Here is a 14,451-nt window from a genome sequence, read left to right as displayed (position 1 = left end):
GAGGGAGAAGGACGAATGTGGATGAGTCAGTGGACCCAGCACCTGGACCTGAGACATGTGCATCTGTGATGAGATGGGAAGCTGCGTCGTCACTCTTTTAGACTTCTTAACAATTTCAGTTTTTACCGATGTTTATTGTCGCTGTGACTATGTTTTGTGTATCGTTGCCCAAGCAATATCTATTGCAGCCTGCTCATCCTGGATCAGGGATGGCCCGTTTGTAGGCCTTTTTCCACGGTTTCTTATTTTCCTGATGCACAGGTTTTTGAGGTTTCAGTTTAGGGGGTGTTGTAATTATGGCCGCTGCAGTCTTTTGAGACTTTATGTGGTTAAATGCTAAACAAATACAGTAAATAGAGGTGCTGGCTGCTTGACACATTGTGTTTACTTGCTCATCATTTTATTTCAAGCACAGTTCGTGTGTGACATCAGGCCTTGAGTAATAATCATCAGCAATGTCAACATGGGCCCTCCCTGTTGTGGCTTGCTCTTGAGCTACAGAAGCATTCCTGATGCGCGTGTGTGTACATGCATGAGTTTGTGCGTTTCGGTGTAATTAGGTAACGCGTGGTCGTTCCCTGGAGTGGGAGCATGCACCTCAGCGTGATATTTTGAAGCCTCGAGGCGCTCGCCTCTTCGCCTCAATCTTCTCATTGCCCGGCCAGCGAATCCCATTTGATGTGATAATTCCTAGCACATGACTCGCTTATCCAATTCCAAGAAGACCACTTTGATTTGCTTCATATTAGAATGTATTGTGATAAGTAAAGACAAAGAATAGTACTTCTTGGGTAAATCATTTTTCCGTGTTCCTCCTCCAAATTGTTCCTGGTATTATCTTAGCGAGACAGCATGCGTTATTTAACTATTAAATGTTGCTGTAATATTTAGTGTATCAAAAACAAGTGCTAAAAAGCACATGAAAAAATACAAACTACAGAGATTCAAAGTAACCAAAAGCACTATTATTATAGTTTTTTTGCCTAGCCTTTTGCAAGTTTTTTTTGGGTGAAGACGCATGTTTATATGATAATCCATGCATTTGATAGAAATTGTGATTATTATTTTTTCTTGGAAGTCAATTCAACCCCATTTTAAGAAAATATAAACTGTAGGCTATTGATGATGCCGGAATAATAGCGCCTAGCTTCTCAATTAAAAAAAAGTAAAAATTAAAAAATAATTGCATATAATAGACGCAAAACATATTTTTAATTAGTTATGACATAAATAGTTATCTGTTTGTTTTGGTATCTGAATTGCTATTGCTTTAGGGACAACGAGCTGAACTAAAACAACATTAGCAACTAGCTTTACGTAAGCAGCTGACATCACTGATGCTCTCCCTAGCTCTATTAGCATTAGCAACTACCATTATAAATAGTATTGGAATTTAGTGTTGCTTAATTAAACATTGGAAAATTGCAAATTAATAATGGCAAAAAATTGTTTATTTTCTTCTTTTAAGTTTTATTTACCTTTGATTTTGAACTGAGCACATATTTAGCTTTAAATAGCTGTTAGCTTTAGAATTGTCTAAGACTCCTTTAGGGGTCGCTTGCTGTGACACCATTAGCAACTAATATTAGCATCATTTATTTTCAACAATCGATCATTAAATCGGCCCTACTTCGATTTGACTTTTTAAACCCTCGTAGGTCGAGAAATTTGTATTTACTCAACATATTACGAGCCTCACATAGAGGTATATTACATCATTATCCGCCATGTTTCTGCTATGGGGACCCAAAAACGCAAAACGTTGCAAAAGGCTTGGCATAAAATGTGAAAAAAAGGAGTGTGGTTTGGTCACTTTGAGTGCATTGAAATACACCAGTTTTATGATATATCAAAGATTATGAATTATAATGGATGTCTATATGTCCAAATGATGTACATAGGATGTTTCGTGTATAGTATGTGGTTGCCTCCCAAATCCAACAACATAAAAATCACATCACCCTGCCATTTTGAATATGTACATGTTTTCATAACTGTAGGAAAAAATGAGCTCCCAAATGTTTTCTTTTAAATGTTTTTTCTTTGATTGAAAATACAAAAAGCAGGAAAATGCACATACTATTTACTCGCATGCCATGACGGTTTATAAAAGCTCAGAAAAACCTTATTGGTCGCTGGAAGGGGTTGTTCCACTCTGAAAAAATGCGGTTGTGTTTATTGTTTACACATCATCCGGCTAAAAATGTTTTTGAGAATGACAGGGAGTAGTGAGGGGGGCGGAGAAAGAGCGGTCGTGCGGGGTTGCGTTATTGTCCCGGCTGTCTGATGGTATAGCTTCCGTGGGGCCAATGGCGACACAAGAATGCTGATGGGACAAAAGGCCATAACTGGCATGTATGCCGGCACAAGTACTCCATTGTGCGCTGGCACAACGCTCAAAACCCAGCAGAGCACTGCATGCGTGGCATGCGAGCCGACACCTCCATGCGTTCCCACGTGAGCCCTCGCAGGATGGAGGCCACTGGGACGGAAATACTAAGAGAAGAGATGTCCAACTCAGTTCGGCTCTGGGGCCCAATCCAGTCTTTCTGTTCTCGGAATGTCAACTTCAAATTTTTAGCTTTGTTTTTTTCATCAGCATCCTTTTAGTCTGTGCCTAAGACGGCGCCGCTGTAACTGAATTTGTAGATAAATATAATGCATTCTAGAGCAGTGTTTTTCAACCGTTTTTCAACCAAGGTACACTTTTATTTATAAAAAGGTTCCGAGGCACACCGTCCGTCGAAAATGTTTGAAATATTTCACTGTACTACCTCATGAGCAGGGTTGGGTAGGGTTACTTTAACTTAATTACTTTCAATTACTTTTGGATTACTCCAATACCAAATATGCTGATAAAAGGCAAAATAAACTAAATATGAATGAAATGATGACTCACAACACGTGGTAAGCTTTCTCTCCTGGCTTTGATCTCTTTGATCTCCGGCAAAACTAACATAAAATGAGACAGAAACAAAATGAAAATAAATCCAAACAGCTTGCCAACATCATTTTTGCTGTTCCATGTATTCCGTTACTCCCCAAGCCTGCACAAAATGTAGTAATTTGATTCATATTTAGTTTCTTTTGTCTTTTATTAGCATATTTGGTATTGGAGTAATCCAAAAGTAATTGAAAGTAATCCAGCTAAAGTAACCCTACCAAACCCTGGTGACGTGTTAGACCCAAGACTGTTTGGTACGATGATGTCTTAGTTATAGGAGCTTGTCAATGTTGTTGAATCAACCTTGGCGCGAAGACACAACAATCCACCGAGCCAAGAACGTTAGGTCGCTCGTGTACTCTTGCTCATTCGCTGTCTTTCTCACGCTTTCAAATGTCAGCCATGTGCAACTTACAGCCCGTGGGCCGGATCCGGCCCGCCATAAACTTCTGAGTATGTCCAAAAAAGAAGCGTCTCTGGGAACAAAGACTCGCTAGGGCCTAGGTCATTTCCATTATGATTTTTTTTTTAATAACTGCAAACCAAATACTCTGTTCAGCCACTCAAGGACAGTTTTTAGTTGTTATAGCATGTTGAGTTTGTTCAGTTGTAGAACTTCATTCACTCAGCCTTTAAAATAAATCAGTTAACATTCTATGCCACAGCATGACGGCGCAGTGGTTAACGCATGTGCGGCACAGTTCTGAGGTCATGAGATCGAACCTCCTGTGTGAAGTTTGCATGCTCTCCTAATGCTTGCGTGGGTTTCCTCTGGGCGCTCCGGTTTCCTCCCACATTCCAAAAACATGCATGTCAGGTTGATTGGCCGTACCAAATTGTCCCTAGGTGTGAATGAGCGAGCGAATTGTCTGTCCCTGTGTGCCCTGCGACTGGGTGGCAACTAGTTTAGGGTGTGCCCTGCCCACTGTCCCAAGAAAGCTGAGATGGGCTCCAGCACCCCCGCGACCCTACTGAGGATAAGTGGTACAGATAATGGATGGATGGATGGATATTCTATGCCAAACAGCAACATCTTTTTTTCCACAATGTTTGTAAATAAATGCATACAAGCAAACTTTTTGACATCAAAAAGTGTTCCGCAGGGTTCAGTACTTGGCCCCCTTCTTTTCAGCATTTACATGCTTCCATTAGGTTATTATTATTCGCAAGAATAATATCAGTTTTCATTGCTATGCAGATGACACTCAATTATATGTTCCAATGGAGGAATCTGCCACACTAAACTGTGGAAATTTGGAGGCCCGCCTCACTGAGATAAAAGAATGGATGTCACTCAACTTCTTTCGCCTTAACTCTGAAAATACCCAAATGCTAGTTATTGGTTCATCTAAATGCCGTGACTTGTTCTCAAAAACTGCTCTGAACATTGACAAATGTGATAGCACCCAGAGTGACTCAGTCAAAAATTTAGGTGTCATATTTGACCCCAGTTTGTCCTTTCAAACACAAGTTAAGAATATTACTAGAACAGCTTTTTTCCATCTTCACAACATTGCTAAATATCGCTCTATACTGTCTCAGTCGGATGCGGATATTATAATTCATGCGCTTGTTACCTCCCGTCACGATTACTGTAATGCACTTCTCTCCGGTCTACCGAAGTCCAAAATCAAGAGCCTTCAGCTGGTAGAAAATGTTGCAGCGAGGCTTTTAACTAAGACAAAAAAGTTTGATCACATTACCCCGATTTTAGCTAACCTGCATTGGCTCCCTGTTAGCTTAAGATGTGATTTTAAAGTTCTGTTGGTAGTATACAAAATCATGCATGGACTTGCGCCGTCATATCTTTCAGATTTTCTTTCCCTTTATGTTCCGGTCCGGAGCCTTCGCTCTGAAAATGCTGGTCTACTAGTGTTCCCAAGAGCCAAGAAAGATTCGCACGTTCAACAGCGTTGTCGATTCTGGCCCCGGTGCTGTGGAATGCTCTTCCCCCTGAGATTCGATCTGCGACCTCAGTGGAAATGTTTAGATCTAAGCTTAAAACACACTTCTATTCTATAGCATATGAATAACATATATTTTGTGTTGACAATATCTGTGTATTATTTGCCCTCATGTAGGTTTTAGATCAGGGGATTAATAGTCAATGGTTTACAATAATCTGTGGTCTGTGCCGCCCTTTGAGACTCTTTGTGATTAAGGCCTATATTAATAAACATGACTTGACTATTTTTATGCGTGAAATACAATCCGTCTACGAAATCCTAAAGAAAAAAAAACGTGCTTGTTTGATGGCAAACTTTTTCGAAAAACAGAAATCTAATGTTTGAGTGATATATTTACTTGGTCTCGCTTCATAATAAAGCAGTTGAGACTAAAATACTAGCTTCGAGTAAAGATATTTGTAGATTAAATTTGAAAAAGCGGTAGGTGATTTTAAGGGGCGAAAAGGTATGAAAATGTGTTTTGTTTAGAAAATATCACATGTCAGAGTTGTCATCCGTGATTATAATGCGTAGTGTGGGTTACTAATGTAGGCTGAATGATAAAGCAAAATACTAAAAAAAAAATACTAAAAAAAAAAAGCAATTTGTAGTTGAGATTTACATATCTACTGATCCGGCCCGCCTCAGAACAGGAAGTCTGGATCCAGACTCAGAGCCAAATTGAGTTTGACATCCTTGATGGGTGGGGTGTATTACTGGTTTAGTGTTATCCATATTGAAAAAAAACTGCACTTTTCCAAAAATAAGGACATTTGTAAGCGACCCCAAAACTTTTGAATGACAATTTAAAAAAAAATATCCAATCATGTTATTACTATATTGTTACCGTGTTATTACAAGGTCAAAGTTAAGTCAAATCAACCTCTAAAACATCATGTCAATTAGAAATCATTTTACTGGAAAATAGCAATTACCCATCCCTGGTGAGCTATTTTCAGAACATGTCCGGGGGCTACTCAGGGATCCTTTGGGGCCTACCACGGGCACCATGTTGGAGACCCATGTTAATTGTCCTTTTCAATAACCATTTTTTTCCCCCACTAAATTAATGCAACAGTAGGCAGCACGGCGGCACAGTGGTTAGCGCAACGGCGGCACAGTTCTGAGGTCATGAGATCGAATCCTCCTGTGTGGAGTTAGTATGTTCTCCCTGTGCTTGCGTGGGTTTCCTCTGGGCACCCCGGTTTCCTCCCACATTCCAAAACCATGCATGTTAGGCTAATTGGCCAGTCCAAATTTTCCCTAGGTGTGAATGAGCGAGCGGATTGTCTGTCCCTGTGTGCCCTGCAACTGGCTGGCAACCAGTTCAGGGTGTCCCCTGCCCACTGCCCCAAGATAGCTGGGATGGGCTCCAGCAGCCCCGCGACCCTACTGAGGATAAGCGAGGCAGATAATAGATGGATGGATGGATGAATGCAACAGTTTTCATTATTCTTTATCGTGTCATTCTCTGGTTCTCACACACTATCGGAAATGTGTGATTATTAGACAGGTGAGCTAGCGTCCTCCAACAAGCCAAGAATGCGTTAGCATCTTTCGACCAAGCGCGTCACAGCCAGTCTGAGGGAAACGTCAGATACCAAAACAGCGCCGACGGTCGACATTCTGCGACGCCGTGCGAAGGCACGTCTCCGTCTCGTCTGTTTTGGGAGCCGCACTAACCGATTGACGCTAGAGAGTATGTCAAGGGTGAGAAAGATATTTTTGACAAATCCATGTGAAGAATTTCAAGGTCTGTGGAGCCATCGCTCCAAAACAAGATTAAAAGACTGTTACATGATAACAAAGTACAAGAACACAGAAATAGTATCAGCTGAATTCCAACATTGACATTGTTTTTGGTGTATATTGACCCTTTGCACGTGATGTCAGCGAAAGTGTGAGCAACGTGACGGACGGCTGTAAAGTAAGCAGTTGAGTTGAAACAAACATCATAAACCACGACAGAAGAATATAAACACGTTTTTTTTTCATTACAATAATAATTACTGTATTTTCCGCACTATAAGGCGCACCTAAAAGCCTTTATTTTTTTCAAAAACTGACCATGCGCCTTATAATACAGTGCGCCTTATATATGGATCAATATTAAGTCGCAAGGTCTCGCAACAAAGCTGCCGACTAGATTTTTCCTCGTAGGCGATGTGGTCCGCGGTGTATCCTGGGATACATATGCCGGCGTTTCATTTCCCAGCCAATGTGTCAATCATCATTTGAATCAATCACTATTGGCTAAAGTTATCCGGAGGTAAAGGGAGCGGATCCTTTTTATCATTTACAGGCTCGCATAGGCTAAAGGGGCAAAACAAAGCCTGCAATTGGCCGAAAAAGATGAATGTGAATAGCAAGTTTGGTTGTCTACGGCATAGAGGAAACATGTTTTACCATTCTGTATTTGTAAATATTTTACTCTCCTGGATTTACTACACTCACGGATATAAGAGGACCATGGTTGCACATTATTATTGAACGCAACGACTTCGGTGAGCTACTCCGGCTATATATTTTCCCAGTATCTTGTTTCAAAGTGATCTAGATGTTTCTGTGATGGGTCTTTTTTTAAATTAAACTCAATTCCAAGTGTTAATTGTCATATGCACAGTAAAGTTGCGAGCGAAAAAGAAAATAGAAACTAAGGAATGGTTGGCATTTCTTGAATCCCAAAACTTTAACCTTCCGAATGATATTTGGAACGATGCATTTGAGTGACATCGTACGGACACTGCATCCGCACGTGTCTACGACACGTATTTGCTTCGTTGCAAGCTTTCGGAATGTTAAGGGGGTAATAAGTTTGACTGAACTACCTGAATGTTTTGTCCATGTTTCCATTGTAGCGCCTTATAATCCGGTGCGCCTTATGTATGGAAGATATAGGACCAAAAACTATTTTTTGGGGGTGCGCACTATAACCCGGCGCGCCCTATAGTGCAGAAAATACAGTAGTTGCTGTGTGGTTGGCTGTGCGAACCGACAAGGTTCCAAGTCCAATTTGGCATTTTATCATCTCCCTTTTGATGAAGACAGAAGATGGCAATGGATATCAGCAATCAATCGGAGGGACTATCAGCCCTCAAAGTACCCCAGGGTTTACAGCGAGCATTTTTTACAAGGTACCTTTTATGCATTTTCGAGCAATTTTATGTGAAGTAAGTATGAGTTTTGTGCCTAATCTCAGTCCCCTTCCCAGTTGATGAACGCTCAACTTTTCTTCTGCTTCTCAGAGCTGCAGTTCCGACAGATTGAGTGTCACGATCGTAGTCTCTATAATGTGTTTATTAAGGAATACCGATTGTCGTGATTAAAACCAAAAAGGTGCACGTTCATGTGAAAGGAAGCGAGATTCTGCAGGGGAGTGAGGAATTAGGCAAAACGAGTCACGTCAGAGATACTCAATGTCACGACCAAAAAGTTAGCTACTGTTACTGTATCTAAAATGAAACAGATAAACAATTTGAGCATCTTTCAGTTACAGTGAAGATTTGATGGCCTCCTGGATAAAACTCATCATCATACACAACTGATGTATGATGTTAGTGTAATACCTTAAGAGGTGCCTCCCTGTCAGCGCAGCAACGTGTACCGGTAAGAACTTGCAACGATTCAGACTTTTATAAGCTTTGAGACGGGCGCCAGTGTATGGGGATACTCCATTTACAATATAGTGGTACAGACCATAAGGATTGAAATCAGGCAGGCTGGACCATTTGGTTGGATCTGTAAATGTCAGGAAGAAGAAGGTAAGGGTCGATAGCTGGCCCTGCTAATGCTATCCTCACCTTCTCTAAATACCGCTCTGTTTTCTGTCAAGGTGATCCGCCTCATCCAACAGCTGCACAATATAATAATAATAATAATAGTTATAGCCAATGGTGTTGAATAGTATAGATTTTTTGTTGTTGTCTACAGTGTACTGGACTTACCCATGGGGAGTACTGTCATGTGTGGGCAAAGGGTCAATCGGACCACATTTAACCTAATTAGCATCAAGTTAGCCTAGGCTGGCATCAGTGACATGCAGTGAGGTTTGTGTCAGGTGAGCCACAGTCTGATGTACAAATAAAAAAAGCTACACTTTATTCATCATTTGTTTGGTTGAGGAAGAAAACATTATACAAACGATAGCATAGCAAAACTTTGTTTTATTGTACATAGGTAGGAAAACTGTCTTTTGGGCAAGATTTAGTTTTTCGATTTAGGTTTAAAAATTGTCCATTTTAGGTCCTGATTTGAAACCCCCAATTTCAATGACTTTTAATTATGTCATATTAGAATCCCTGAATCTCTTGAAATCCTACCCTAAATATGATTTGAAACTAGGGCTCGCAGTCCCGGTCCTCGAGAGCCTTATGACCTGTATGTGTTTGGAAATTTCTCTGCTCCAATACAAATGATTCCAATCACCTGAATCATTATCAAGCTCTCACCAAGTTAGCGAACAAGCTGAAAATTGGCGCCACTTTGATTTTCAGTAGTCGAACAGAGATTTAGCAATTCCTTACATTATATTTCTAATTCTAACTCATAGAATTAAAAAAACGACGTGAAGGAATTGCCCATTTACACTTACTTTACAGTTGCGTCATGTGGCGTAAAGCTAACCAAAAAGCCTAGTTTGAGAGTGAAATTAACAGGTGACTTTAGTTAAAGAAACATCATGTCATAAAAAGTACTAGTTTCACATTTCCTCACATAATAAAAATGAAAACATTCTTTAGATTCGGTTTGGGAAAAGAATTGTTAGCCATAGCTAAACTTTCCAGTTTATCTAAGCAATATAGCCAGTTAGCTTCATTTTTCAAGTAAGAGCAATTAAACTTACCTTCAGAGCACCACTCCAGGATAATGATAAACTCAAGAGTGTTTTTGAAATAAAATAAAACAAAAGTAACGCATCAATTATCTGTATGTTAAAACCTTTGTAAATATCAAGTCAATGATAGGCTATTAGTCAGGGAAGCTAAATTAAGTCACTTTTAGCCAGGTAGCTCCAGCTTGCTTGTTCCAACAAAAGTTAGCCCAATATAGGAAAAATGTATGCTGGGTAAGAAGGTTCTACCTGGTGGTCAAACAGCTTGACTTTAATACTTGAGTAAAATTAGCTCGACAATATTTGTGCTTTATTTCGTTTGGCCAGGTAGCGGTAGTGTATAACCAAAGAAATATATTTTTTTAAAGTATTGTTTCAAGCTAGATATAACTCGGTTTATATTCAAAGTTACCATGATTGTAATCAATTTTATTTTACGCAATTGGCCGCACTCAATAGACCCCTTTCTGTGTTTGTAAACAAGTAAAATCCCCTTTTATGATCGCAAGTAGAAATTTTGAAGAACTTACCTTAAATACATCGGTAGTGTTAATAATTATTAACAAAATAATAATCTACTATCAAATATATATTAAATGTAAATGTTAATAATGTAAATAGTCTCAGAAGGCTGGCCTCCTTCAACATCTGCAAAAAGCTCCTGAAAATATTCTATGAGACAGTAGTGGCAAGCGCCCTCTTCTATGCGGCAGCGTGTTGGGGAGGCAGCGTCAAGAAGAAGGATGCCTCTCGTCTCAATAAACTGGCTAGGAAAGCGAGCTCTGTTGTAGGCAAAGAGCTGGACAGCCTAACAACAGTAGCTGAGAGACGAGCACTGAAAAAGCTGAGGTCAATCATGGACAATCCATCGCATCCACTACACAGCATTATCTCCAGACAGAAGAGCAGTTTCAGCGACAGACTGCTGTCACTGTCTTGTACTACGGACAGACTGAAGAGATCTTTTCTTCCTCATGCCATGAGGCTCTTTAACTCCACCCGGCAGAGTAAAGGCCCACATTAAACCACACCACCTACATTGGATATTACCGAATCTTACTGCAATATGTATTCTGTGTAGCACTATTTAGTTACTCTATATAACACGCTACAGTGGGCATTTGCACGTCACACTGGGTATTTGTATATTGTATTCTTTTGGCTTTATTATTGTATTGTTCTCAGCTCAGGGATGCTGCTGGAAATGTGAATTTCCCTTCGGGGATGAAAAAAGTATCTATCTATCTATCTATCTATCTAGTATGATGTAAATAATTATGTAAATAGTATTATTGTTACAATTATTAATGGTTTTATTGCAAAAATCTACTAGCGAGCACCAGTAGTAGAGAACTTGCAGTCCATAGTAAGGCTTGGTAGCAAACACAATTTCCTGACACTTATCCTAGTTACACTTACTAAGGCGTTAGGCATTCAAGTAAATCTAAAGAAGATCACCACGATAACTTACCGAATATTAAATGGACACCGCAAATGCGGATATTCGTAATGAAGTCTTCCGTCCAGTAGGTTACTTTATAAGCCTGCACCCACAAGCTCTGTGATTTTGAAAATGCATGTTTCCTCTGGGAATTAAAAAAATAAGGGGTTTCTTCAAGTTTGCGACTTGTGCTCACAACAGCTGTGAGTGTTGTCTTTGTAAATTGCGACTCTAAAAACACAACTCAACATAGAAATCTTCCGGTGCTCTATTCAAACTTGTACTGCTACTCCTGTTTTGGGTCACCAATACACACAGGCTGATCCGGTAATGACGTAGGCTGGAAAGGGGTCTTTTAGTTAACCTCAGTAAAAGGGAGGACTGATCATACAAAAATAGTTTGCAATCATTGCCATGCAAAAAAGACAAACACGTGAGAAGTCAGGGTGCCTTGATAATTGTATTATCATTGCATTAAAAAAAAAACCTCGGGGATGACAAAGAGAGCGAGTTTCTCAGTGATATGATGCTACAAAATGTAAAACCGTACAAACGAAAACTATCGTAAAGCTGAAAAAATTGCTGTCACATGACAAAAATATTTAAAATCGATATACAGTACAAATAACACTGTACAAAGGGCACAAGTGAGGAAAGAAGGACGAATGGTGATCAAAACGAAGACGAAAAACAGCTAGGCAGGGACCGTGCTCATCCATAAACCTTCTAGTTTGATTTAAGAGGGCGTTTGAGAAGTAAATCATACTTGTTCTCACATATAACATCATACTCTCACACATGCGCAATTATACACTCATACAGACAAGAGCCCTACCTGTGCACACCTTCATTCTATACTCTCTCATTCACATTACTATATGCTTTCACACATACTACTATACTCTTACATACACTATTATACTCTCTCATACACACACTACTATTCTTTCTCACACACCATTAAATTGCTCTTACTAGTTTTTTTTTTCACATCTAGCGTAATGATCACCTTAACTCTTACTGTTGTTTTACAAACAAGATCGCAGATCGTTCGTAAGCTGAATTTGTTCGTAAGTTGCTATATTTTGCATGCTTAAGGTATATAGGTGTAAGGCTTTTATAAGTAAGCTGTATTGTTTTGTACTAAACAACAAACATTTCATAAAATAATATGTTCTATAAAGATAAATAAAGTGAAGTTTAACTTACTTGTGGAAGATGGGCTTCAAGAGTTAGGCTACTTCCTCCTCCTTGGTAGAAAGTGGCCGAAAAAAAAGTGATCTCTCAACCGCATCAATCTTTCTTATTCCACTTTCATTTCAGAAGAAACGGCTCGCCTCTTCTTTACACTTTACACCAACCATATTGAATGGATGCACGAGATATTAAACAATAAAAATGTCAAAGTTCTCAGCGCGCTGGATGTACAGTTTAGAACATTTACACTCGAACTAGGAAGTAGAAGCTGGATTTCTTCTTCGGGGTGGATGCTGGGTCACTTCTCACAGCGCCAACGAGGCGGAAAGAAGCACTACAGCTCTGTCCTCTACAGGGATAAAGGTGCACACAATACAAAGTCTAACTAACAGCAATGTCTAGATATTTTTCTACATCCCGAAAAAAATGTTCGTATCTACCGTTTTTTCTAAGTCAAATGGTGGTAAGTAGGGGAGCGTCTGTATATGTTGTACAGTTTGACGCCAAGCTGGAGTTTCTCTTTGTATGAGAGTATAGTAGTATGAGTGAGAACATGTAGTAGTGTGTATTGGAGTATAGTAGTCAGTATGAGAGCATAGTTTTGCATGTGCGACAGTATGTCGTCATTTGTGAGAGCAAGTATGATTTACTTCTCAAACGGTCTCTCATACGCTTGCATGCACACACGAACTAATACATTCACGTTCAGGGTGGATTGGCCACTTTTTTGTCACAGGCCGTACACGCTCGGACCGGCGGGGACTGAAACACTCGGAGAGCTTTATGGCTTTTTCTTTCTCACTTGGAGTGTGTGTCTTAACACACAAGCGTGTGTGTACGTGTGTTTGCGTGCAACTTTGCGCGTCCATGTTCGATTCCAGTCCATCTTGCTGGTTAAAGTGCACATTTTTTGACTTGATTTTCTCGCCCTCCAATGTCAAACTATGGTACCGGGCCCCAAAATGAGAATCCGAGTTGAATAATCCGAAACGGAACGATCCAGATTCGAAGGAATAATCCAGGCGCGAAGTCCGTCTCCAGGAGAACAAGTTCAGCTTGTGTTTGCTCGCCTACCAGTTGCAGTCCTTCTTAAGCAGCGCTAGCACTTTGCGGCCCAAGATGGACGTCCAGGGCTTGACGAAGCTCTTCATGTTGACTAGCAGGTGTCCCCGTTTCTTGTCGGCGTGACCCGCCACCAGGTACTCCACACCTGAAAATCCCCCAAAACATACCAGAGTTCCAGGTAAGAAAACTGTCTTTTGGGGTAGACTCCACTTTTAGAGTTATGTAATATTCATTGATAACTGTCCATTTTAGGTCCTGATTTGAAACCCTAATTTCAATGACCATCACTATTTACTCACCAAAATTTCCGCAGTGTAAGGCGCACCGGATTATAAAATATGTCTTCTGTGGTATATTTTTCATATATAAGGCGCACTGGACTATAAGGCGCATTGATTTAAAAATACAGTAAGAGCTAAGGATTCATAAAAAACAAAAAATGAAAACGATGGCACGGCAGCCGAGTGGTTATTGCATCCACGGCACAGTTCTCAGGTCATGGGTTTAAATCCAGCTACCAGAGTTTGCATGTTCTTCCCATGCTTGCTTTGGTTTCCTCTGGGCACTCCGGTTTCCTCCCACGTTCCAAAACATGCATGTCAGGTAAATTGACTGGTCCAAATTGTCCCTGGATGTGAATGAGTGAATTAATTGTCTTGCAACCAATTCAGGGTGTCCCCCGCGACCCTCCTGAGGATAAACGGTGCATAAATAACCATTATGATATCTGGTTTCACCATTATAATTATTTTTAGAAACAAACAATTAACTCGTAAACTCGACGACCACTCTACCTGTTTCTCAAAGGCAAAACAGTTACTTATGCAGGATGCAGCATCATTTAACAGCAATTAAAACAAGAGTATATTATTTTGTACAAAACATTGCCATAAACAAAAATCTTTATACAATTAATCATAATTTATTTAAAACTTGAGATCATTTATTGTCCAACGCAACAACAAAAGAGGATTTGGCGTCTGAGTTGCCGTCAAAGTTTTGCGCTTCTATTTTGTTTCTTTTTTTG

At 40.0% G+C, this 14,451-nt stretch overlaps 1 protein-coding gene across 1 annotated transcript in view; it reads right to left on the bottom strand.

Moving 5' to 3' along the window:
- Positions 1-11,609: 11,609 nt before the first annotated feature.
- ntn4 (netrin 4) overlaps positions 11,610-14,451 on the bottom strand; it is a 48,200-nt gene continuing 45,358 nt past the window's right edge. The window contains exon 10 of the mRNA XM_088347552.1: positions 11,610-13,569. Within this exon, the coding sequence (XP_088203678.1) occupies positions 13,430-13,569 (140 nt within the window). The 3' untranslated portion in view covers positions 11,610-13,429. The remainder of the gene's footprint in view (positions 13,570-14,451) is intronic.

This window comes from Urocampus carinirostris, chromosome 11 (assembly GCF_059441175.1).
Source record: "Urocampus carinirostris isolate Australia breed hairy pipefish chromosome 11, RoL_Ucar_1.0, whole genome shotgun sequence".
Lineage (NCBI taxonomy): Eukaryota > Metazoa > Chordata > Actinopteri > Syngnathiformes > Syngnathidae > Urocampus > Urocampus carinirostris.
This window is presented reverse-complemented; position numbering and strand designations above follow the sequence as displayed.